This window comes from Phocoena phocoena, chromosome 6, assembly GCF_963924675.1.
Source record: "Phocoena phocoena chromosome 6, mPhoPho1.1, whole genome shotgun sequence".
In the NCBI taxonomy this organism is placed as follows: Eukaryota; Metazoa; Chordata; class Mammalia; order Artiodactyla; family Phocoenidae; genus Phocoena; species Phocoena phocoena.
In genome coordinates, this window is record NC_089224.1 from 23,556,825 (window position 1) to 23,583,125 (window position 26,301).

At 39.3% G+C, this 26,301-nt stretch overlaps 1 protein-coding gene across 1 annotated transcript in view; it reads right to left on the reverse strand.

Annotated features, from left to right (window-relative positions):
- Positions 1-26,301, reverse strand: part of SPIN1 (spindlin 1) — a 65,155-nt gene that overhangs the window by 26,509 nt on the left and 12,345 nt on the right. Inside the window, exon 2 of the mRNA XM_065878813.1 lies at positions 16,011-16,224. Coding sequence (XP_065734885.1) covers positions 16,011-16,062 — 52 coding nt within the window. The 5' untranslated portion in view covers positions 16,063-16,224. The remainder of the gene's footprint in view (positions 1-16,010; positions 16,225-26,301) is intronic.

Here is a 26,301-nt window from a genome sequence, read left to right on the forward strand (position 1 = left end):
AAAGTTAACTTATGAAAAACTGCTATATAAAGTATGAAGTTAAAATAAACCACAAGAGAATTCCCTGGTGGTTTATGGTTAGGACTCTGCATTTCCACTGCCGAGGGTCCAGGTTTGATACCTGTTTGGGGAACTAGGATCCCACAAACCACAAGCCGTGGCCAAAAAAACCCACAAACAGCCAACATGTAACAAAACCATTTGTTCACTTATCTTTTAAACAGGAGATATAAGGGATTCTGGGAAGATAAAATGACAGAGACAGCAGTTTATCTCCCTAAATCAGCCATAAAACAAAACCAAAATCACACGGACAAAAACTGCAACAAAAAATGACAATCCTAGTCATAAAGAACTAAAAGGTACAGAACTTGTCTTCCTGCCACAAACAACTAGAAAATGGGACAAGAGATATGACACATCTGGATCCAAATATCAGGACAACAGGCAGCAGAGGACTGTGGAACCAGGGAGCAGAAAACCCATGCAGAGGTCCCCACACCAACCAAGTGCATCCCGATAACAACTTGTGGATGATGGTTCATGAAGGGAAAACCAAGAACACTGTGGTTCTGCTACACTGAGAGTCAGATGGGAGTTGCGGAGGGAGAGGTGGCTGGGAGTTGTGGATCTGAGTGCTGGCAAGGAGAGAGATCTCAGAGGGAGCTCCAAACATCTGGAAGGGGAGGGGTGGTCTTAAGTCTGGCTAGATATTAACCTGCAAAGGCATGAGGGTTGTTCAAAGTCCATCTAGCCACCTCTCTGAACACACAGGGCAGTCAGTAAAAACCATAAAAAGATAATCCGTTAACCAGAAGGATGAAGTAGCCCTAAGAAGAAAAGCTGCTATAGACCTATCCTAGCACCTGCTTGCCAAAACAAACTCCAATATTCATTAAAGGACATCAATAAAACCCAGTGCTCCACAACACACTTCAAATGTCCAACACCCCAACTAAAATTATTAGACCTGTGGAAAAGCGGCAGACTGTAACCCCATAACCAAGCGGGTTTTTACCAAAACGATGTAATTAGCAGGCAAGGATGTTAAAAGAACTATTAACAACTATGCTCAAATAGCTAAAGGAAGACAAAAACACTTAAAATAGAAAAATGGGGGTGGGGTGGGGAGAAGAGAATAAATAAATGAAACTGGTGAAAAATACATGATCCAAAATGAAAGAAAAAAAAAAATCACTGGATATGATTAACAGCAGATTAGACCCCACAGATAAAAAACCAGTGAATGTGAGACATGGCAGTAGAACATATCTAAAACAGAACACAAAGGAAAAAACTGGGGGAAACAAACAGCCTCAGTGACTTGTAGGACAATATCAACTAGCCCAACATAAATGAAATGCACTCCATGAAAGAGAGGACCAAGGGGTGAAGGAAGAAAAAGTCTGACAAAAATAATGGCAGAAAGTTTTCCAGATGTGGTAAGTACATAACCATGGAGTCAACAAGCTCAATGAAGCCAAAGTAAGATAAAGACAAAGGAAAAAACCACACCAAGGCACATCCTAATCAAATTTCTGAAAACCAATGATAAATAAAATATTTTAAGCAGACAAAGAATAAAGACACCTTAAACTTAGGGAAACAGAAAATACTAGCTCCAGATTTGTTGTCAGAAACAATGTAAGCCAGAAAACAGTGGAATAAATCTTTAAGGTGCTGCTAAGATAAACAAAATAACCTACCTGTGGATTCAGAATACTATAGATAGCAAAAATCTTTCCAACCCCAACAATATTGATAATTTCATTAAACATAGTCTAAATGAATCAATTAAGAGACCATATAAAGAAGGAAGAGATGATTATTAACATCAGACAAAGTAACTTCAGGACAAAGTTATCAGGGATCAAAAAGGACATTCCAAAATGACGAAAGGATCAATCAAGAAGCCATACCAGGGAGTTCCCTGGTGGTCCAGTGGTTAGGACTCCAAGATCTCACTGCCGAGGGTCTGGGTTCAACCGCTGGTGGGAGAATGAAGACGCCACAAGCTGTGACGGTGCGGCCAAAAAACCAAAACAAAACAAAGAAAGGGAAGCCATAACAATCTTACATGTATATGAACCTAATTATAGAATACTGAAATATATGGACTTCCCTGGTGGTGCAATGGTTAAGAATCCGCCTGCCAACGCAGAGGTCACGGGTTCGATCCCTGGTCCGGGAAGATCCCACATGCCGCAGAGCAACTAAGCTCACATGCCACAACTACTGAGCCTGTACTCTTGAGCCCACGTGCTGCAACTACTGAAGCCTGTACACCTAGAGCCCATGCTCCACAAGAGAAGCCACCATGAGAAGCCCGTGTACCACAACAAAGAGTATCCCTCACTCTCTGCAACTAGAGAAAGCCTGCGCACAGCAACGAAGACCTAACGCAGCCAAAAATAAATAAATAAAATAAATAAAGAACACTGAAATATATAAAGCAAAAACTGACAGAATTCACAAGGAAAAGTGACATACTCATAATTGTATTTAAAAATATGAACGCTTCTCAGTAATTGATATAACAAGTGGCTAGGAATATCAGAAAGGATATAAAAGACCTGAACGTCACAAACAGCCAACTAGGCTTAGTTGACATTTACAGAATGCCAATCCAATATTGTCAAAATAAAGATCTTTTCCAAGTTCACATGGGACATTAACCCAGATACACCATATGCTACTCAGAATACAAACCCTCAATACACTTAAAATAACGTGAAATCATACAAAGTATGTCCTCTAACTATATCAGAATCAAGTCAGAAATAAATAACAAGGTATTTGGAAACACCCCAGTATTTGCAAATTAAACAACAATCTTCTAAAACTTCATGGTTCAAACACAAAATCACAAAGAAAATTCAAATATTTTGAATAAAAATATGAAAATGAAAACAATCTATCAATATCTGTGGAATGATGCAAAAGCATGCTTACTATATTGATCAAAATTCACGCTAAGTAACAAGATCCACCTGGGTGGAGGAAGAATGCTTCTGGGTTTTCTGCAAAGTTCTCTCTCCTTGGCTTTACGTTAAGACATGCAATTTTTAGACATAAATTTCTGTACTTACATAACATTTACAATTCTAAGAAGTTAAATGAAAAAGGAGATATATGGTCAATTGGTCTGTGTAAGATTGTCCATTCTACTTCATAGATAAAAACAGTGAGACATTACCCCAATTGCTCAGAGAGCCATTCTCCCCCACTTTCACCTAGCATGCTTATATATATACAGTGCACGAAGTGGGCAGCTCATACATGAAGATGAGATACAGACTGAACAGAGAGCAAATCTATCCAGAGCATCCCTGGAACATCCCTAAGGCTTACAACAGATGCGTATAACGATATAAAAAATGCAAAAGTAGACGTGAAAATACAGGATTCGATCAAGATCTACTGGAATTGTACCTGGTGTCAGGATCCCCTCCTTCCCTTCACCACTAACTATACAAGGAAAGGGCAGCTGACGTTAGCATTTGGTACACCCCCGGCCTAACACCCACACGGCTCCCTGCATCCTAGACACTTAACAGGCCCCAGACATCGCCACACTCCCCACAAAGCTGACTTTCCCATTTAGATGAGTACCGTGACAAAAACAATCTTCTGATCAATCAAGAAAAGGTAAGCCGTTTGTAATTAATCCTTAATTCTTAAGTATGAATGGACAATGAACAACAGTCAAACAAAACAAAAAAACAAACAAAAAACCCAGTGGTATGAGAAAGATAAAAATAAGCATCACTGTTTGTAGTTCCAAGGCCTACGAAGATTAAATAAAAGAACTGGTATCCTCAGGAAAACTGAAGATACTATAGTCATAAAATGGGAACAAGTGGCTATAAAAAGGGACAACAAGAGCTCTTGAAAATTAAAATAAATGAAGAGAGAGAACTTTCCATTTCCAGTCCGGCATGTTAGGAGCTTGGAAGTTATCACTCTGTCCTAACAAGGGCTGAACAAGCTGAAAAATCAACAACTCTTCTTAGATTGGTGAGAGAAGTGAGGTTACAAGGAATCACTGTCCCCAAAATTGGAGACACAGACAAGCAGATACAGAGAATCACAATTCATGGTAGCAGAATCCTCTGCAGGAACCAGTACCTGGGTAGGAAAACCTGAAAGGCAATTGACTAACTGCTAGAGGCTTGATGTGGACAAGTCTGAAAAATAAAAACTCCAGGGGACCTAGTCATGGGAAGGAAGGGGCTCCACATATTTTTAAGTTTTACCTCCAGAAGCACCATCAGGTTCTCACAGTGAAGAGCAGAGAAAAACCCCCTTATGCTTTCAGCAGAGGGAAGGGAGAAGTACCCTTTTTGAAATACAGCAAAGTATTATGTTCTTAACAAGGCCTGCCCTTGAGAGAAACTATTTTATTGGAGCCTTACTGTATCAGGGCCTAAGTGACCAGAGGGAAGGGAAATACCCAACTCCAACTCTCTAGCTGTCCCCTGGTGTGACAGGTATTTCAAGGCTCAGCCCCCTAGCCACCCTGTAGGACACAAGAGGGGAGGAAACTGAGGAGCACAAGTGAAGGTCACAGCCCGGTGAGGCAGACTCACTGAAGACTAAAACCTCATCACAGAACTACATAGTGCATCTCTCCCTCCCACACCACACCACCATATCACTTAAGGCTCATTTACCAGAGCTCCTTTTACCCAGAATATCATGTCTGGCTTTCATCAAAAACTGTGAGGCACAGTTTGAAGAGACAGAGCAAATACCAGAATCGGACTCAGATATGGCAGTGATGCTGGAATTATCCAACTGAGAACTTAAAATAACTATGAATAACATGCCAAGGGCTCTGAGTGGCTGAACCACACTGACTCTTCTTTGTCAACTCCTTCTTAGGCCCTCAGTCCCACCCCCTCTCCCCTTTCTGCATGACTGAGCTTTAGCTTACTCACAAGAAATGCACCCAAAGCAGGTAAGTTTCCTATCAACTCTTACCCTTGCCTTTACCTGATATGAAAACTGGGAGAGTATCTTTTGCTGATGCAGATGGTTAGTGGACATGAGACCCCTGGCGGGGGGAGGAAAAACCCCAGTCCCATCTGTGTGGGTGTGCTTCTCCCTTAGTAATCAGATTCCATTTTTAGCTTTGGCTCCTTTAAATCCCCCTATACTCCTTTTGGTGGTATGGAGTGCAGCTGCAAACACCTATGGATGGTCGTCCAGCTGATCCTGCCTGTGTGTAAGTCACCCCACAATAAACTTCATAATTGCACTTTATGACCGCTTCACTTTTTAGTCTCAAAGACTAAAAAAATTAAAGAACCATATAAATGGACAGATATTCCATGTTCATGGATAGGAAAAACCAACACTGTCAAGATGTCAGCTCTTCCCAACTTGATCTGTAGATTAAATGCAATCCCAATCAAAATCCTAGCAAGTTATTTTGTGGTTATCAACAAACTGACTCTAAAGTTTATATGGAGAGGCAAAAGACACAAATAGCCAACAGGATATTGAAGCAGAAAAATAAAACTGGAGGACTGACATTACCTGACTTCAAGACTTGCTATATAACTACACTAATCATGACAGTGTGGTATCGGTGAAAGAACAAAGAGATCAATGGAACAGAATAAAGAGCCCACAAATAGTCACCCATAAATACAGTTAACTGTTCTTTGACAAATGAGCAAAGGCAATAAAATGGAGAAAAGACAGTGTTTTCAACAAATGGTGCTGGAACAACTGGACATCCACATGTAGAAAAATGAATTTAGACACAGATCTTATATCCACCACAAAAATGAACTCAAAACAGATCACAGGCCTAAATGTAAAACAAAAAACTATCAACTATAAAACTCCTAAAAGGTAACATAGGAGAAAATCTAGATAACCTCAGTTATGTTGGGAACCTTTTAGATACAATGCCAAAGGCAAAATCCATGAAAGAAATAATTGATAAGTTGGACTTAATTAAAATTTAAATCTTTTGCTCTGTGAAAGACACTGTCAAGACGATAAGAACATATTTGGGAAAGACATATCTGATCAAGTACTGTTATCCATAACATAAAGAGAACTTTTAAAATTCAGCAATAAGAAAACAAACTGATTAAACAACTTTTAAAAATTGAACCAAAAGGGCTTCCCTGGTGGCGCAGTGGTTGAGAGTCCACTTGCCGATGCAGGGGACACGGGTTCGTGCCCTGGTATGGGAAGATCCCACATGCCGCGGAGCGGCTGCGCCCGTGAGCCACGGCCGCTGAGCCCGCGTCCGGAGCCTGTTGCTCCGCAACGGCAGAGGCCACAACAGTGAGAGGCCCGTGTACCGCAAAAAAAAAAAAAAAAAAAAAAAATTGAACCCAAAACCTTTACACCTCACCAAAGATACAGAGATGGCAAATAAAAGTATAAAAAGATGGTCTATATTATAAGTCATCAGGGAAATACAAACTCAAAACAATGAGATACCACTAAACACACCTATCAGAATGGTGAAAATCCAAAATATGTATTGATAACACCAAATGCTGGAGAGGATGTGGAGCAACTGGAATTCTCATTCACTGTCGGTGGGAATCCAAATTTGGAAGTTTCTCACAAAACTCTTACCATATAATCCAGCAATTATCCTCCCTGGCACTTATCCAAAGGAGGTGAAAACTTACATCCACATAAAAGCCTGCACATGGATGTTCATAGGAGCTTTATACATAATTGCCAAAACTTGGAAGCAAGCAACAAGATGCCCTTCAGTAGGTGAACGGATAAATAACTGGTACTATATCCAGACAACAGAATATTATTCAGTACTGAAAAAAAAAAAGCTATCAAGCCATGAAGGAATTTTATGACTCGAACTATATGATATTCTGGGAAAGGCAGAACTATGGAGACAATAAAAGGTCAGTGGTTGCCAAGGGTTAAGAGGGAGGTAGGGATGAATAGTTGGAACACAGGATTTTCAGGGCAGTGAACCCATTCTGTATGATACTATAATGGTGGATTTGTGTCATTATGCATTTGTCAAGACCCACAGAACATACAACACCAAGAGTGAACACTAAGGTAAACTACAGACTTAGGATGATGCTGATGTGTCAATGTAGTACCTTCATTGGTAACACATATATAATTGAGTGTGGGATGCTGCTACTGGGGAACACTGGGGAGAGATGGGGGGTATATGAGAAATCACTGTACCCTCTGCTCAATTTTGCTATAACTTAAAACTGCTCTACAAAAATAGTCTATTTTTTTAATTCTTTAAAAAAAATAAAGAGGTACTAGACTTATTCTTTGACCATCAACACTGGGCTAGACAACAAGAGGTAAGTGATGCCTTCAAAACTGAGGTAAAATTATTTTGAATACAGAACTCGTAACCAGATAAATTACCAACTGGCATTTACAGTCATGTACGGGCTCAAAATTTAAACCTTAAACAAATCTTCTCTCAGAATTATTGGAGGATACTCCAGAAACTGAGAGAAAAGCACTGTAAACACAGAGGATCTGAGAAACCATGTTAGAAGTTCAGCGCAGCTTCTGAGAAGTAGGCTAAGAGACCCATACAGATGGGAGCAAGAGACAAGGGACTCAAGGAAGATTTTTCTCCAAGAAGCTGACTCCACACAACAGAGAGTATAAGATAAATTACTCATACCACAGACAAAAGTTAATATCTCTGACATTAAAAGAGGTTCTGAAAGTAGAGAAGAAAAAATGGGTGAGATAAGAACAGAAAAAGGTCAAAGAGGCATTTACAAGTAACACAAGATATGCAGCCTCACGCATACAACTACAGAGATACCATTCCCACCCATCAGATGGACAAAAATCTACACTGCTGACAACATACAACGCTGGTGAGACTCTGTGAGAAACACATATTACTTGCTAGTAGGAATGCAAAACGGTACAGAGCCCGTTGAGGGGAATCTGGTGACATCTCACAGAATTACATACACATTTAAGATCTGATTCAGTTCTACCTCTAGAAATCTATCCTAATGGCATTGGCAAGACAAATGGACAAGGCTATTCATTGCAGTTATTATTTCTAATAGCAGAAGAGTAGAAACAACCTAAATGTCCAAATAACTGACTACTGAACAAACTAATTTGGTACACCTGCACAATGGAATACTGTTCAGTTGTAAAGAGTCATGAGCAATTTCTCTACATACTGCTAAGAAGAGGTCACCTATACATACTGTTAAGTGGAAGAAGCAAATAACAGAAGAGTAGGTAGGTGTGTATATATTCACTGGGCACCAATGTCAGTTAGTTGTCAATGGTGGGTTATATCACCCATCTGAGGATCACAGATTTTCCAGTGGAAAACAGAACAAGACCCTTTATTAGGGAGCTGCATCTATTTGTTGATTGAAATGAGGAAAAAAGCCTAATTTACAAAATAAACTGTTCAATGACTCACCAAACCACTACTTAAATTGTACTAAACCATGACAGGCAAGTAAAACTATATACACTCAAAGTGTTTTAACAAGTTCATTCAGACACATGTTCCAAAATAACCAACTTTTGACTTAACTTTGCATGGACTCAGATGTTCCAAGGATAAAGACCAATGTCTGTTCCAGCAACTCATTTGGATTAAAAATACCAATCCCCCTACACACCACACTCATTGCCTCCAATCCTATTAACTCACTCATTCCTCCCCTGTGAGCACCTTTCCCTCTTGTGAAATTTCCCTGGGAGGCTGTCAAGGTGACAGTCTCCCTGTTGATCAGCAATTTTAATTAGCCTGGCTTTACATGACCAGCCGTCGTCTCTGGGGGGGTGCCACTTCAACAAACAGAAAAAGAGTATGACTTTATAACTTTAAGGGAGAAATCAGGAAATCTGAGAGGTATTAAATACTCTCATCATACAAGCAGGAAATCTGAAAATCCATCTCTAAAGAAAACATTCACAAGAGAAAACATTCACAAATAGAGACGAAAAGCAAAGAGACACTAAGACAATCATAAGAGGCAGAGCTAATTCAAGAAAGGCTTTTTAAGAATGCAACTTACAGGGGCTTCCCTGGTGGCACAGTGGTTAAGAATCCACCTGCTAATGCAGGGGACACGGGTTCGAGCCCTGGTCTGGGAAGATCCCACATGTCGTGGAGCAACTAAGCCCATGTGCCACAACTACTGAGCCTGCGCTCTAGAGCCTATGATCCACAATTACTGCGCCCGCATGCCACAACTAGTGAAGCCCACGCACCTAGAGCCTGTGCTCCACAACAAGAGAAGCCACTGCAATGACAAGCCTACACACCGCAACGAAGAGTAGCCGCTGCTCGCCGCAACTAGAGAAAGCCCACACGCAGCAACAAAGACCCAATGCAGCCAAAAATAAATAAATTTAAAAAAATTAAAAAAAATAAGTTTCTAGAGAAGAGGGGAAAAAAACCACTGGACACATACAAAGGTTCAGAAATGAAAATGGCATACAACTTCCCCAAATAGCAACACTGGATCTCAAAGACAATGAATGGAGCAATGCCTGGAAAATTCTGAAAGAAAAAGTTATTTCCAACCTAGAATCTTTTCCCTGCCAAATATAAAGCATGAGAGTAGAATAATAACAATGTTGATACAAGGTCCAAAAAACCTTCCATCTTCTATGTGCATTTTAAAAAATTCTTATTAGAGACAATTTCAGGAAATCTGAGAAGTGGAAAGTAAAGAATATGAATGAATCACTATACATTCCACTTGCAGCTTTAACAATCAACTCATTCACTGCCTACTCTTGAAACTTTTGAAGACGTACATGCTTTACCCAGGCAAGAGTACACACTAAGAGACAAAATGCATGGGAACCAGGAGGAAAGGAGAATCTAACATACAAAAGAGGAAAAAGAAATTCCAAGGATGACAATGTTGCAGCAGGTCGAGAGAATAATCAACAGATGAGAAAAGGACAGAAGGCACTAGGAAAAAATCCTCTAAGAAAAACACGGACAGATGGATTTGGCATGCAGGAAATTATACTGAGAGGAGCTTTATAAAGCTGTTGGAGGGTTTAAAAGACTTCAACTTGCAAAGAAACTTAAAGAAATAGAAAAAAACTAAAGCAATCACTAAACTCCAGGAAAAATGTGCAGAAAAAAATAATCATACTGCATTACTTGGCTCAAAAGTTCAGTACTTATGTAGTAATCATGATAGAAACAGTAAGTACCATTTTAGCCAAAACTTAGAAGGCTAAAGAAGTAGTAAAATTGTCCCTGTTTGCAGATGACATGATGCTATATATAGAAAGTCCTAAAAGATGCTACCAGGAAACTAGTAGAACTCATCAATGAATTTGACAGTTGCTGGATACAAAATTAATATACAGAAATCGTTTGCATTTGTATACACTAAAAACAAAATATCAGAAAGAAATTAAGGAAACAATCCCATTAACCACTGCATCAAAAAGAATGTATCTAGAAATTAACCCACCTAAGGAGGCAAAAGACCTGTACTCCAAAGACTGTAAGACACTGATGAAAGAAATTGAAGACAAAAGATATACTGTGTTCTTGGAATGGAAGAATCAATATTGTTAAAATGACCATACTACCCAAGGCAATCTACAGATTCAATGCAATGCCTATCAAATTACCAATGGTCTTTTTCACATAACTGCAACAAAAAATTTTATTTGTATGGAAACACAGAAGACTGCCAATAGCCAAAACAGTCTTGAGAAAGGAGAACAGAGCTGGAGGAATCATGCTCCCTGACTTCAGACTGTACTACAAAGCTACAGTAATCAAAACAGTACGGTACTGAAACAAAAACCGACATAGAGATCAATGGAACATGATAAAAAGCCCAGAAATAAACCCACGCACTGATGTTCAATTAATCTACGACAAAGGAGGCAAGAATATACAGTGGAAAAAAGACAGTCTCTTCAATAAGTAGTGCTGAGAAAACTGGACAGCTAAATGTAAAACAATGGAATTAGAACATTCTCTAACACCATATACAAAAATAAACTCAACTGGATTAAAGACCTAAATGTAAGACTGGATACTACAAAACTCCTAGAGGAAAACATAGGCAGAACACTCTTTGACATAAATCACAGCAGTATTTTTTTGGATCTGTCTCTTACGGTAATGGAAATAAAAGCAAAAATAAACAAATGGGACCTAATTAAACTTAAAAGCTTTTGCATAGCAAAGGAAACCATAAACAAAATGAAAAAAGACAATCACGGACTGGGAGAAAATTGCTGCAAATGATGCTACTGACAAGGGATTAATTTTCAAAATACACAAATAGTTCATACAGCTTAATATCAAAAACACAACCCAATCAAAAAATGGGCAGGGCTTCCCTGGTGGCACAGTAGTTGAGAATCTGCCTGCTAATGCAGGGGACACAGGTTCGAGCCCTGGTCTGGGAGGATCCCACATGCCGCGGAGCAACTAGGCCCGTTAGCCACAACTATTGAGCCTGCGCGTCTGGAGCCTGTGCTCCACAACAAGAGGCCGCGATAGTGAGAGGCCTGCGCACGGCAATGAAGAGTGGTCCTTGCTTGCTACAACTAGAGAAAGCCCTCGCACAGAAATGAAGACCCAACACAGCAAAAATAAATAGTTAATAAACTCCTACCCCCAACATCTAAAAAAAAAGGGCAGAAGACCTCAACAGACATTTCTCCAAAGATGACATACAGATGGGCAACAGGCACATTAGAAGAGGCTCAACATGCATTAATTAGAGAACTGCAAATCAAAAGTACAATGAGGTATCACCTCACACCAGTCAGAATGGCTATCATCAGAAAGTCTACAAATAATAAATGCTGGAGAGGGTGTGGAGAAAGGAGAAAAAGGAACCCTCCCTACACTGTTGGTGGGAATGTAAACTGGTACAGCCACTATGGAGAACAGTATAGAGGTTCCTTAAAAAACTAAAAACAGAGCTACCATATGATACTGCAACCCATGCACCCCAATATTTGTAGCAGCACTAATTATAATAGCCAAGACGTGGAAGTAACCTAAATATCCGTCAACAGATGAATGGATAAAGAAGATGTGGTATGTATATACAAAGGAATATTACTCAGCCATAAAAAAATAAATGAAATAATGCCATCTGCAGCTACATGTATGGACCTAGAGATTATCATACTAACTGAAGCAAAGAAAAGTATCATATGCTATCACTTATATGTGGAATCTAAAAAAATGACACAAATGAACTTACTTACAAAACAGAAATAGACTCACAGACATAGAAGACAAACTTATGGTTACCAAAGGAGACATAATGGGGGAGGGGGATAAAATAGGAGTTTGGGCTTAACATATACACACTACTATATATAAAATAGGTAAACAACAAGAACCTATTGCATAGCAGATAGAATGATACTCACTATCTTTTTTAAAAAAAAAAATCTCATTTATCTGTCTGTCTGTCTATCTGTCTGTCTGTCTATGCCAGGTCTTAGTTGCGGCAGTCAGGATCTTCGTTGCAGCACACAGGATCCTCAGTTGTGTCAGGCGGGATCTTTTAGTTGTGGCATGCAAACTCTTAGTTGCAGCATGTGGGATCTAGTTTCCTGACCGGGGATCGAACCCAGGCCTCCTGCACTGGGTGCGTGGAGTCTTAGCCACTGGACCACCAGGGAAGTCCCAATATAATCAATATCTTGTTAATAACCTATAATGGAAAAGAATCTGAAAAATAATACATACATATGTACATGTATACATACACAACTGAATCTGTTTGTTGTGTACCTGAAACTAACCCAACATTGTAAATTAACTTTATTTCAATAAAAAAAATTAAATATTGACATCGTTATTAAAAAAAAAAGGTTAACGGGAGAAAAAAGATGTTACGTGAAAAAGCCGTCATCCTCCACAGGTTTCAATACATATCTAAATTTTTCAGATCAAGAGAAATTTGTGTACTCATTTACAAATTTTGAAGGTAAACATCAAAATGAATGGAGTGCCTACTTTTTGATATAAGTCTTCGGCACTACTTGACATTTCACCCATGAATTTTTATTGATTTGATAAAAGTAAAATCAAGGTTTTAAAAATATCTGAATATAGCAAAAATAGTTGTTAATCTGAGTATTAGGCACATGGATATCTATTACTACCATTCCCTGTACCTATCAGTATAATGTCATAAAAGGAGAAAATTTGCAACCTTTGGTAAACTAGTAAAAATGGAGGCTAACTTTACAGGAAAAAAAAAATATGAAAAAAGCTTTACTGTAAAAAAGGACTTGCTTCCCAACGTCATTAGGTATATATAAACTACCACTTTAGTAACCAATTAAATTCCAACACATTTGTATAAATAAACCTAAGTTATTTAAAAAATAGAAATCCCTGGAACTTCCCTGGTGGCACAGTGGTTAAAGAATCTGCCTGCCAATGCAGGGGACATGGGTTCGAGCCCTGGTCCAGGAAGATCCCACATGCCACAGAGCAACTAAGCCCATGTGCCACAACTACTGAGCCTGCACTCTACAGGAGCCCATGAGCCACAGCTACTGAGCCCACGTGCCACAACTACTGAAACCTGTGCACCTAGAGCCCATGCTCCTCAACAAGTGAAGCCACCACAATAAGAAGCCCGCACACCACAAAGAAGAGTAGCCCCCGCTCGCCGCAACTAGAGAAAGCCCGTGCGCAGCAACAAAGACCCAACGCAGCAAAAATTAAATAATTAATTAATTAAAAAAAAAGAAATCCCTAATATGTTGAACTAGGTACATAAAGAGAATGTAGAAAATTCAATTTTCAAATTTTTATTGATCACTCACACCCTAATGTCAAGCACTGTCAGGTATTAGGAATTGCTCACTGTGGTGGTTTTAAAACATGACCACAATTCTGACACTTCTCCCATGGAGCAGAGTACATGCCCACTCCCTTGAACCTGGGCAGACCTCTGAGACTGCTTCAATGAACAAAATGCAACAGAAGTGAACCTGTATGACTTCCAAGAGAAGAGACCATGCCACTGTGCCTGTTTCTCTTGGGATACTTGCTCCGGGAGCCTTCATGTAGTAAGTCCAGCTACACAATGGCCCACAGAGGAAGAGAAACATCCTAGGAGCCTTATCCACTGAAGGCCCCCACTTTAGCCTTTCAGATGGCACCAGACTAAGGGCATAGCCGAGCCACCATATCAACTCTGGAATGCCTATTTGGGCTTCTTGCTGCATGAGAAAAAGAAACCCCCTTTGTGTGTGAATTTTCTTTATTTGTAAATGGGCACATTTGTTACTGATACAGGGATTTAAAAGTAACAAAGCCTTTGTCTATGTTAACAGGGAAAATGATTAAGACTAGTTTATAAGTAATACTGATCAAGGGATCAGTATCTCTCTAAAATAGAGTATAATACGCAACAGTGAAAAACAATAAATGACCCCAGGGTTTCATATGTTAAAATATTCAACAATAGGCTGATTAGAATTTACAGAGTACCTACTTTGTCTTTAGCACTATGCCATATGCTCTAAAAAATATCAAAGAGTTAGAAAATATAAGATCAAAGAACTGGCTAGGATCAGACAATCTCTCCCTTAACAGTAACATCTCTTGGTTTAGCTCCTTCAATTACTTATACCATACTACACATCACTTTAATCAATTCTTTCTGCTAAGAATATGACTAAATCAGTGAAGAAAATAGGAGTGCTGAATTTAGAGTGGTGTGCATAAAAAGAACTTGAGGGTACGAATTACTATTTCAAATGACAGAAACATGGGGTGTTCACTGATCAACAAAAACTTGACAGCAATTTTTGCAACTAATGAGATGGAATAAATATTTCGTTACAAACAGTATGATCAACAAAAAAAAAATGCTTTTTGCAGAGCAGCTATAATGTGCCAGGCACCTACCTAAACACCTGACAACATAAACACATTTATTCTTCATAATAACCCCAATAGATACATACCATAACAGTCCCATTGTTTAGATGAGAAAAATCAAAGCTTAAGAAGATACAAAATGCACCAACGTTTATACAGCTAATAAAAGAGCAGGACAGAGCTGATGAGCCGGTTGGAATTTAAATAGTAACCTCTCAGGTGACTTATACTTCAGTCAGTCACCACTACTGCAAGTTAATCTTACTGACAAATATTTAACAGTTAAATCAATATTATCTTTACAAGAGAGGAACTAAAATCAAAGAGAAAAGAGAAACTTAAAAATCTTAATCCCTGTGGCTCTTCTACAAAGGAATTCCAAACACTACAGTTAATAAATAAAATAAATTCTAAATCACATAGCAACCACTTGTAAGATTAATAGTAATTTTCCTAGAATTCTCAGATTCATTTATCAAAGAACCTTAATATGTTATGACAGGTTTTTTCCAATATTCAAATGTATTTCTGGAATGGAGAAAAACATAAATCTTAAAGAAAATACTACTTACCTATTTTATTTTGTAGCCTATAAGATTTTTAACCTTTGTTTTTAGGGTGGACAAAAATCATGCAAAGTCTAAACTTCTAGTATCGGCTGTGTGCCACAAAAATAAAAATTAATTTCTATTAAATATTCATTTCATTTCCATACATTTCATTCCAGTAAAGTTCTTTCAAATAAATACACAAAAAACTGAGCTTACCTTTTTCCCTATAAATATCCTAAATCTCACTAAATCTAATACTCAGCTAGTCATCTCACTTTCACATCTTCTTTCAAAAACAAATGATAAATCCTTTGTTTACTATAATCCTACAAGTATTTACAATTCACTTGCTGTATTTACTGGACATCTATAACTTACTGCAAGAGACCACAGGAAAAAAAAATTAATATGATCCCTACCTTTCAAAAACCTAAACCTGTTTCTTTCACATGTGTATGTGTTTAAAATACTGGAAATCACAAAGCTTTAGGAATAGCAAACCACTAGGAATTACATGAGAGCATTTCTCATTTTTACAACTGTTTTAAATTTATTGTACTAAAGTGTAGAACTGCACTGCCTACCTGCATCAGCTCTGGACCGCTGGCCAGGTGTCTTCCCGAATGGGGTCTTCATTCATCTGTATTTAAGTGAGCAGCAGAGCTGCTGGACTAGGGTGAAAATTCAGTATGCTCCAATTTGAAAGTTTTCACAGAATTTCAATGTTCTTGTTAATCCATCATCCCAAGCGCCTTTTTTTTTATAAGTTCAGCAAAAATACGTGAAATCCAAAGTACTCTGTAAGACAGTGAAATAATAGTTCATTACTAGAGCATCACAAAAGCAAACTACTCCAAGTAAGCCATCAAACATGACAAATTTTAAACGTAACATCAGCTAAAATACACTTTGCCAGGAAGCAATTAACTTTACTTCCTCAGACCTCGGTGCCAAGGACAACACAGAGAAGCAGGAGAAAAGGAGGTACTAGACCCCTCAACAAGGAAAAGTGCAGTTCCTCACGGGTCAACTGAACATAATACAGCATCTGGCTTCCGGCTTCCCCCATTGTATCCCAACCCATTTTGCTGGCAGCCAATCCATTTTGCTGGCAAAAGTCAGAAAAGGGTAGACACTGGCATGTCAGAAAAGATTTAGACTGGCAGGTCCCATATTCTTGATGGGACACAAAAAGACCCAGCAAGGCACTGGAGCGGGCAACAGAGGTGTGGCAGGTGCATGGTGGAACAACAGCTGGAGGGTGAGGCAACACTGGAAGCTACTTCAAGTCTGAGCCACAGCTAGAGGTATGGTCAGTAAACCAGCAGCCTTGGGCAAAAGAAGGGATTACAGCCAATAAGACTTCGCAGTTCCCTTTCTGCTCCCAAGCTTCGGGAAACCAGAGCGGAAGATCCAATAACTCTGGAGAAGCCTCAAAGAAATTTCCATACCCATGCAAAAAAGTCAGTTTATCATTTAATTGAAATTTGGGTCTAGTTTACAGTCCACGTAGTAAAACATATATGGAAATGTATTCTCATAAAACACAAAAATATCCACCACAAGTTTCACTGAACCACATGACTACGTTCAGTTCTCGTTGTTAGTCATCATGTCTACATCGTACAGCCATGCATTCACAGGTTTAAGAATTGAAGGGAATGAATTTTCTAGAGACTAAAATTCAACAAAATAGTTAAAATAATTAAAAAGCCTAAATAACAAGGGAGAGAGGAATCATTTCAACTGGTAAAAATGCTTAACTATATAGAACTTCAAGGGAAATTTAAAAACAAATGGCTTTTATAATTCATTTAATGAATATTCAGAATGCCTACTGTTTGAAGCTTAGGTAGGAGGGGAGAGACAGTACACAAATAAGTAAGGAAAAGAGACAGTATTTCAAGTGGCAATAAGTTATACAGGCATCCCTCAGAGATATTGAGGGTTCAGTTCCAGACCACCACAATAAAGCAAATATTGCAATAAAGTGAGTCACACTAATTTTTTGGTTTCCAATGCATATAAAAGTTATGTTCATATTATACTGTACTCTATTAAGTTTGCAGTAGCATTATACCTGAAGAAAACTATGTACATACCTTGATTTAGAAATACTTTATTGCTAAAGATGCTAACCATCATCTGCCAATGCCAGGTTGCCACAAACCTTCAATAAAACAAGGTATGCCTGTACAGAAAAAACATGGAAGCAGCAGCTTTTCTGAAGGTGACTTTTCCCACGCAAGGTTCATGTGCTCTTCCTAGGAGCTACAACCAGCCTGCCTCCCCACCCACTGAGGTAAGGAAATGAAGTCTAGGCTGTCATGACAACAAAGTCTAGGCTGTCATGACAACAAAGACGTACACTTGTCTTTCCCAAGGCCACCCAACAGACATGTAAGCCTCGCATCACTCTACCTCTTTCAGCACCAGAAATCTCACTTCCCCATTCAATTCTTCCCACTCTGATGTATCTTTCCCTACTGGAACCCTACAGCCCTCTTCCCCCATCTGCCCAAACCTTTCTGCTGCCTTCTGAAAGGCAGTCTGTCTGTAGCAAAAGTCTATCTAGGGTCCCCTCCATCCAGCAGCTCTCTCCAAACTGGTTGTTTGTGTTCCCCAAACAACCTTACTTACACAATCTCTCCTACCCCAACACCCCAACATGGAGGCACGTGCCATAGCACTAGTAATAACAGGCCCCCCATTTTGTTGCAGTCATCCACCTATTAATCCTCTAGTCATCTGCACACACTCTTGAAGATCTTACTTGTTTTCCATCACATTCTTGGCAACATATGATCCTTGAACAACGTGCTCCCTTGGTTCTCTGACATCCTCACTTCAAACTACCTACCCAACTCCAACCAACTATCTCCACAGCCACAACCTCAACCTTCTCATCACCAATGACTACAATACCTCTGGAATCTTTGTTTCAAGCATCTCACACTCAAAACCACCTCTGATCATTCCACTTTTCCTACACCAGAAGTTTCACTCCCAACAATTCTTTGATGCAACCACTACCTCCAAACTACAGCTTGACCTTTATCTTCCTTGGGGACTAACTTCCCTCATTACTCAGCTTAGATTCCACAGATGGTCAACCACTAGAGTGACTCCCTTGCTTTTCTCTTCCTGTCACTTTCTGGCAAAACCCGAACCCAACTCCTTTCCTACTGCACCCACAATTTCAGCCATTAAATGGGGCTGAAAAACTTCCAAATTTATAATCTCATATCTCAAGTGGGCATTTGACAATACCAAGCCCATCCTCGGCAGATAAGGTTCCTTTCTGCTAGTTAGACAGAAGCAAACAGAAGAGAACTACTCATCTTCCCACCACAAATTCACCAGCTGGTTGGTAGCCTCTGCTACTATAATAACAGATAAACTGTGTTTAAATTCAACGCTTTCATATGTTTTAACAATCCCATCTCTATCTTCTCTATCAATTTCTGTTCTCATCGGTATACAATAAATAATGCAGTATTTCCCAATTTTAAAAACATCCCATGACTCTGCTCCTTTTCTCTGACACTCTTTACAAAGCTGCTTCAAAGACTGAAGAATATTTTAATCTACACAAGTATCAATGTTTCTTAACTTAATAAATCAACTTGGTTCTATAACATGAAAATTTTAGCTTACTGATGGTCTAAAGAGTATGTACCCTTCTCACTAGCAGATTTAAGCTTATCTTGGTATGATTTTTCTACTGCTTACCACTTCATTAAAATTTTCAGGTTGAAATTGTTATAATACTTTTTAAAAAGTATAAGACACAGATTGAAAAAAAGAGTTGCAGAAGGGAAGGATATAGGAGCTTTTTGAATAATATAAGAAAACAAAATTCCAGATAAAAGTCCTTCCCCATTTTTGAGTTGCAATTACTATTCCAACTGCTTGATCTTATCTTAAATCCTGAGACAGCACAATCTCATTTCTAAGATAGCAGGAGTCATAATTTTTTTCAAATATTACACAAAATGTTGTCAAATGGAGCTTAAATTGAAGCCAATAAAAAAGATAGCTCTGTATTCAGGACTAAACCCAACAGATTGCTAACACCATTCGTGAAAGGCTGTTAAAAAATAATGTTGCACAGTACCAAAGAATCACCCCAAATTACCTGTTGATTATAAATGCTTCTTGACAATGGAGGGATCAAACAATTCAACACCACTAATTGTGAGCCAACCACACTTTAGAGGCTTCCAGATGTGATGTGATGCAAGGTACATCACATCATTATAAAACATTCTTGCCAAAAATGCTTTATCTAAATCTACTTGAGACTCTAGACCTAATTCCCAGTTTTTAAGAAATACAGGTGATACAAGAGAATGTGAGAAGTTTCTACAAGACAAATGGAATACACTCCTTAAAAGGTTAATGTCATAAGAAAAAAAGGTAGACATACTGCTCTAGATTAAAAGAGACTAAAAGCAGACAGCAAGCAAACCCTGAATGAATGGTTTGGAGGGGAAAAAGCTATAGAAGACACTGAAGTCTGGGGAAATTTAAATAGGGTCTATATAGTAGATGACACATTATGGAATTATAATTAACCTTTAAAAGCACAATAATGACACTGTAGTTATACATGAGAATATATTTATTCTTAGGAAATACATGCTGAAATTTCTACAGGTAGGCTGAATTAATGTCTGCAAGTGAATTTCAAATAGTTCATGGAAAGAAAGTGATACATACACAAACAATAAAGTGAAAATGACAAAATATTAATTTTTGAATCTATACAAAGAACATACTAATGTTATTCTCTTAACTTTTATTTCAATTTAAAATTTTTCATAAAGAAAGTTGGGGAAAAGAAGATCCTGGATTTATTTCCCTTTGCTATAAGTCCATCTGTATTAAATATAATTAACTATCCAAGCATGCAATTTTGCTAAACAATCTTTAAAACATGTCATGAATTTAGTTTCGAAACTCAAAATATTTCTGTAACCAGCTGAAAGGGGATCACAAGATTCTCACAATTTCACAAACAAGTGTCCCCAAGCACATGCTGTGTGTCACACACTGCTATACATGCATCAACTCAGACTCTATACAACCACCATAAGGCACACACTATACTTGTTCCATTTTGGAAATTAAAACCCTACGGCACCGGGACTTCCCTGGTGGGGCAGTGGTTAAGAATCCGCCTGCCAACGAAGGGGACACGGGTTTGAACCCTGGTCCGGGAAGATCTCACATGCCGTGGAGCAACTAAGCCCATGAGCCACAACTAATGAGCCTGCACTCTAGAGCCCGTGAGCCACAACTACTGAGCCCGCACACCACAACTTCTGAAGCCTGCGCACCTAGAGCCCGTGCTCCGTAACAAGAGAAGCTACCACAACAAGAAGCCCGCGCACCTCAATGAACAGTAGCCCCGGCTCACTGCAACTAGAGAAAGCCCGTGTGCAGCAATGAAGACCCAACGCAGCCAAATATAAATAAATTCATATATAAAAAAACCCCTACAGCACCTTTGTTATACAGCAGAAACTAACACAACATTGTGAAGCAATTATACTCCAATAAAGATGTTAAAAAAATAAATAATAAAAACCTACAGCACCGAAATTAAAATGCACGTGGACATACAGACTACAAGTAGCATAGCTGAGATAAATTTCTTATTTTAAAAATAAACACAGGGACTTCCCTGGTGGTCCAGTGGTTAAAACTCTGTGCTTCCACTGCAGGGGGCACAGGTTCGATCCCTGGTAGGGGAACTAAGATTCCACATGCATGCTGCAACTAAGACCTGGAGCAGCCTAAATAAATAAATAAATAAATATTTTTTTAAAAAAAGTTACATATCAAAATATTTGCTGCCAGCTGCTATCACCAAACAGTGCTATTTATAAAAATAAAATAAATTTCTAAAACTGCTTCAGCAAAAGTGCCGTGTTCCAAAGAAATCTCAACACTAGTGGAAAAGTACAAACTGCTAAACACACCAAGTGTTAAGCTGAAGTTTGGGCTGCCAACAAGTGTCTTACAGTTGTCGTCACAAAGGGTTCGAAGTGTGGGGAGGAATGTATGCTATCACAAATATTTATGTGAAAAATGACATATGGCTAAAATCTGAATAGCACCTGAATATTAAACAAGAAATAATTTTCTTAATTTAATTATGATATTGTAGTTACCAAAAAAAATCCTTATTTTTAAAAGTATCATGATGTCTGCAATTTACTGCAACTTTCAAATGGCTTAACAACAAAAAATGTGAGTATAACAAAATGTCAGCAAATGAATATCAATGGAAAATATACAGGTATAACTCAGCTATAGGTTTAACTTTTCAGTGCATAGGAAGTTTCATTTTAAAAGTTTGGGGAGGGCTTCCCTGGTGGCGCAGTGGTTGAGAGTCCGCCTGCCGATGCAGGGGACACGGGTTCGTGTCCCGGTCCGGGAAGATCCCACATGCCGCGGAGCGGCTGGGCCCGTGAGCCATGGCCGCTGAGCCTGCACGTCCGGAGCCTGTGCTCTGCAACGGGAGAAGCCACAACAGTGAGAGGCCCATGTACCGCAAAATAAATAAATAAATAAATAAAAAGTTTGGGGAAAACAACAGCAGAGAGAGAAGAACAGCAAAATTTGGAATTGGTGGCAACAACACAGATTTACTGTAGGTACTCCAAAGTCTGTAGCTTATTTCCTAAGATGTGATTTTTAAAAATAGATTAAGAAAAGGTGGTAGGGCTTCCCTGGTGGCGCAATGGTTAAGAATCTGCCTGCCAAAGCAGGGGACACGGGTCAAGCCCTCGTCTGGGAAGATCCCACATGCCGCGGAGCAACTAAGCCCATGTGCCACAAATACTGAGCCTGTGCTCTGGAACCCGTGAGCCACAACTACTGAGCCCACGTGCCACAACTACTGAAGCCTGCGCACCTAGACCCTGTGCTCCACAACAAGAGAAGTCAGTGCAACAAAAAGCCCACGTACCGCAACCAACAGTAGCCCCCACTCGCCACAACTAGAGAAAGCCCGTACGCAGCAACAAAGACCTAATGCAACCAAAAATAAATAAATAAAATAAAATTAAAAAAAATTATTTAAAAAAAAAAGGTGGCAAAGTATTTGCAATTCCTGAATCTGGATGGTGAGTATACAGACGTTCGACTGCGTTTCAACTCTTCTGTATACTTGAAAATGTTCACAATAAAATGTTAAGAGAGAAAAAGGGTCAATAGTTTTAGATTCTATAAATCTGGAAAGAAAAAACAATGTATTACAACTCAGAACCTTCCTAAGTACCCAAAAGAATTTACCAGAAAGCCCAGTCACAAATGTTTTAATGGATGGCATGTAAAAACAGTGCTCTAGAGGTCTCCAGCATAGGCTGTCCCTTTGGCTAAAACCTCAAGATTAAAATGAAGGGCTGTTTGAACACAGCATTGTTAATTACCCAGTGTTTGGCTACAGTACATACCAAGTGTATATCTGAAGGCCTTCAGGGCCACAAACTCTCTTATCAATATAAACAAAATTATTAAACAGCCTAAATCACAAGACACCCAACCACCAAGTTCTAACATAGGAGCTCTTAAGGATGGACAAAATTCACAAGTATCATGAATTTGGATGAGGGAAAAATTCTATCTTCATTTTCCTAACTTTCACCTGAATTATACAGCAAGCACTTCCTTCCATCATGAGCGTATGAAACCACATTATTTTACCAGTATCCCTGACTTTCTCAACAACAGAAATCACAGATCTTTCCACCCCACTGCATTTATTACAGATCTCAAAACAGCTTTTAAGCTCATCAATTACTTCGGGGGTTTTTTTTTTTTTGGCTGCATTGGGTCTTTGTGGCTGCGTGCGGGCTTTTCTCTGGTTGCGGCAAGCGAGGGCTACTCTTCCTTGAGGTGCGCGGGTTTCTCATTGCGATGGCTTCTCTTATTGTGGACCATGGGCTCTAGGCGCGCGGGCTTCAGTAGTTGTAGCTCGTGGGCTCTAGAGCGCAGGCTCAGTAGTTGTGGCACACGGGCTTAGCTGCTCCACGGTATGTGGGATCTTCCCAGACCAGGGATTGAACCCGTGTCCTCTGAGGTGGATTCTTAACCACTGCGCCACCAGGGAAGCCCTCATCAACTACTTCTAAATTAAGTTATGAGGCCTGCCACAGAACAAGACATGACCGGAGTGGATCAGCCATCAGGGCATTAGTCATCAAACTGTGACAACAAAATTGGTGACTGTTGTAAAACAAAGAGTTTGGCTGGACCTTGCCCCCTCCCCACCCCCGTTCCTGGGAAGTACCTTCTAAATCGTTGGAATGTCCTAAATGACAGGAGTGTTTGTGATTTATGGTGGGTCCCTAGATAGTTTGTGCTAACAAGATGACTCAGGATGGGGCTGGCCACACCAAAAAGACCAACCACGGGATTAGAGGATTGGAGCATTGAATCCCCTGATAGCCCAACTTTCAGGGAGGGAAGCTAAAGACCGAGCTCAACCTCATGGCCAATGATTCAATCAGCCATGCTCACATAACGAAACCCCAATAAACACTCTGGACATAGAAGCCGGAGAGAGCTTCCCTGGTCTACAATACTCTAACTCCATGCACCATTACATATCCATGTGCAGGTCAGTGATACTCCACTTCCTGACTCCACAGAAGAAAACTAGAAGATTCCCATTCAAACCCTTCCAGACCTTGTCCTGTGTGCTTCTTCTTTTGGATGGTTATGGATTTGGATCCTTTTCTGCTATAATGAAACTGTATCATAAGTATATAGCATTTTCCTGAGTTCTGTGAGTTGTTCTAGTAAATTATCAAACATGAGGTCACGAGGACCCCCGAATTCGTAGCCAGGTGGTCAGAAACGTGGGTGGCCTGTGGACCACCAAGTTTATTGTTGGTGTCTGTAGTGAGGGCAGTTTTATGGAGGACAGTGGTTCGGCCTATAAAGTCTGACCTCACTCTGGGTAGCTAGTGTGTCAGGATTACAGTGCTGTGACACACAGATCTACTATGCTCTCTTGTATTCCCTATCATCAATTATTTGTTGATCAATATGTGAAAGGAGAGAAAAGACCACCTCAATTTACTTTTTGATAAACATCAAGAGCTGTCACTTTAGTACCTTAAAATATGAAATGAAACTGTTTCTGTATGTCTTATCTGTCACTTAACATATTAACAAAAAAGCCATATTACTAAATTAACATTGTTTTCATATTTTAATAACTATTTAAATATAACATTTCTTCTTTGCTCCCTTGTATTTTATTCACTTGTATTCAGAAACATTCTGAGAAGGTATCCACAGGTTTCACCAGACTGAGAAAACGTCCGTGGCACAACGACCCCTGCCTAAAACCACTGGCAAAAAGTAACCCTGAATCTTTGATGTGTCTTTAAAGGCCACCTGCAGGAATCAATGTAAAAAATGGACAATCCTGGTAGGGATGGACTGGTAATTTAGACCACTCTCCTGAAAGCTAGAATATCAAAATAAAATCTAAAAGAATACCCTTAACAAAAACTATTGGGAAGCAGGGTTTCTTATAGAAAAGGTTAATTCCAGGTGAGGGGGAGGAAATATATGAAGAGCCTGGAACATCTTGCCATACCAGAAGCCAGGAAGCTATCAAGGTCAGGAAGATCACTGGAATGGTGTCACAGAGACAAAGGGGGATCTTTCACACTATTTTCTTGACTATTGTACAGTTCACCCTCCACATCTGTGGGTTCCACGTCAACAGATTCAACCTACCTCAGATCAAAAATATTCAGGGGAAAAAAAATTCCAGAAAGTTCCTGAAAGCACTGGCAACTATTTACACAGCTTTTACATTGCATTTACAACCATTTATGCAATATTTATGCTGTATTAGATATTATAAATAATTTAGAAATGACAAAGTACATGGGAAGATGTGCATAGGTTATATGCAAAAAACTGCGTCGTTCTATGTAAGGGACTTGATTTTGGTATCTATGGATTTTGGTATCCTCTGGGGATACTAGAACCAATCCCCAGCAGATATCGAGGAACGACCGTATATGACTGAAAACTTCCGTGACAAAAACATGAACACACACAGTGACACATACACTAACCACATGCTTGAAGGCATCAAAGAACTTGAAGATAGCAGTGCTTCCAGAGGCAGGACCTAGAGTGGTAGGTAAACCCCACATATGCAACCACTTTTCTCCCTGAGAGTAACTGCCAAGTGTTAAGGGGCAGCTAGAGGCTAATAACTTTGCAAGGTGAGGGGCCAAAGACCAGAACCCAGGGACTACCAAAGGAAGGAGGGGGCTGGTGAACCCACATCTCTATGACATGGAATCCTGAATTGCTCTTGGGAGCTGGGGGAATGGTAAGAAGTCCAGCCGCAACTCCTCTTTACCCTAAAACTTAGCAGAGGTGATCCCAAGCTGCCAGCTCCCTCAGACGTCTGGCAGAGCAAGCATAAATCCTGTCTAGGAATATCATCCTGACCCCAAATTATCTCAAACACTTTAAAAAATGTAATCTACTACATGTGCAACCATGCAAGTTAGCCCAGAAAGAGACAAAATAAAAACTAGCAGAAACGACAGATAAACAACAGAAAAAAGCAGACCCACTGTGCTACTAGGTGTTGCAGTTACAAAATCATACTTTATAGTAAGCTACAGGAAGGTTACAGGAATAAATAAAAGTATTAAATGAAAAATAAAATAGCTGTGACTATTATGTTCAGAGATAGAAAAATAAGATATAAAACTTTGGTAGAAAACTATCACAGAACCAGATTTTCCAGAAGTGAAAAAATACAATAAACTCAATGGATAGATTATCAATAGGCTGGTCTCGTTAAAAATTAGTGAACAAAGA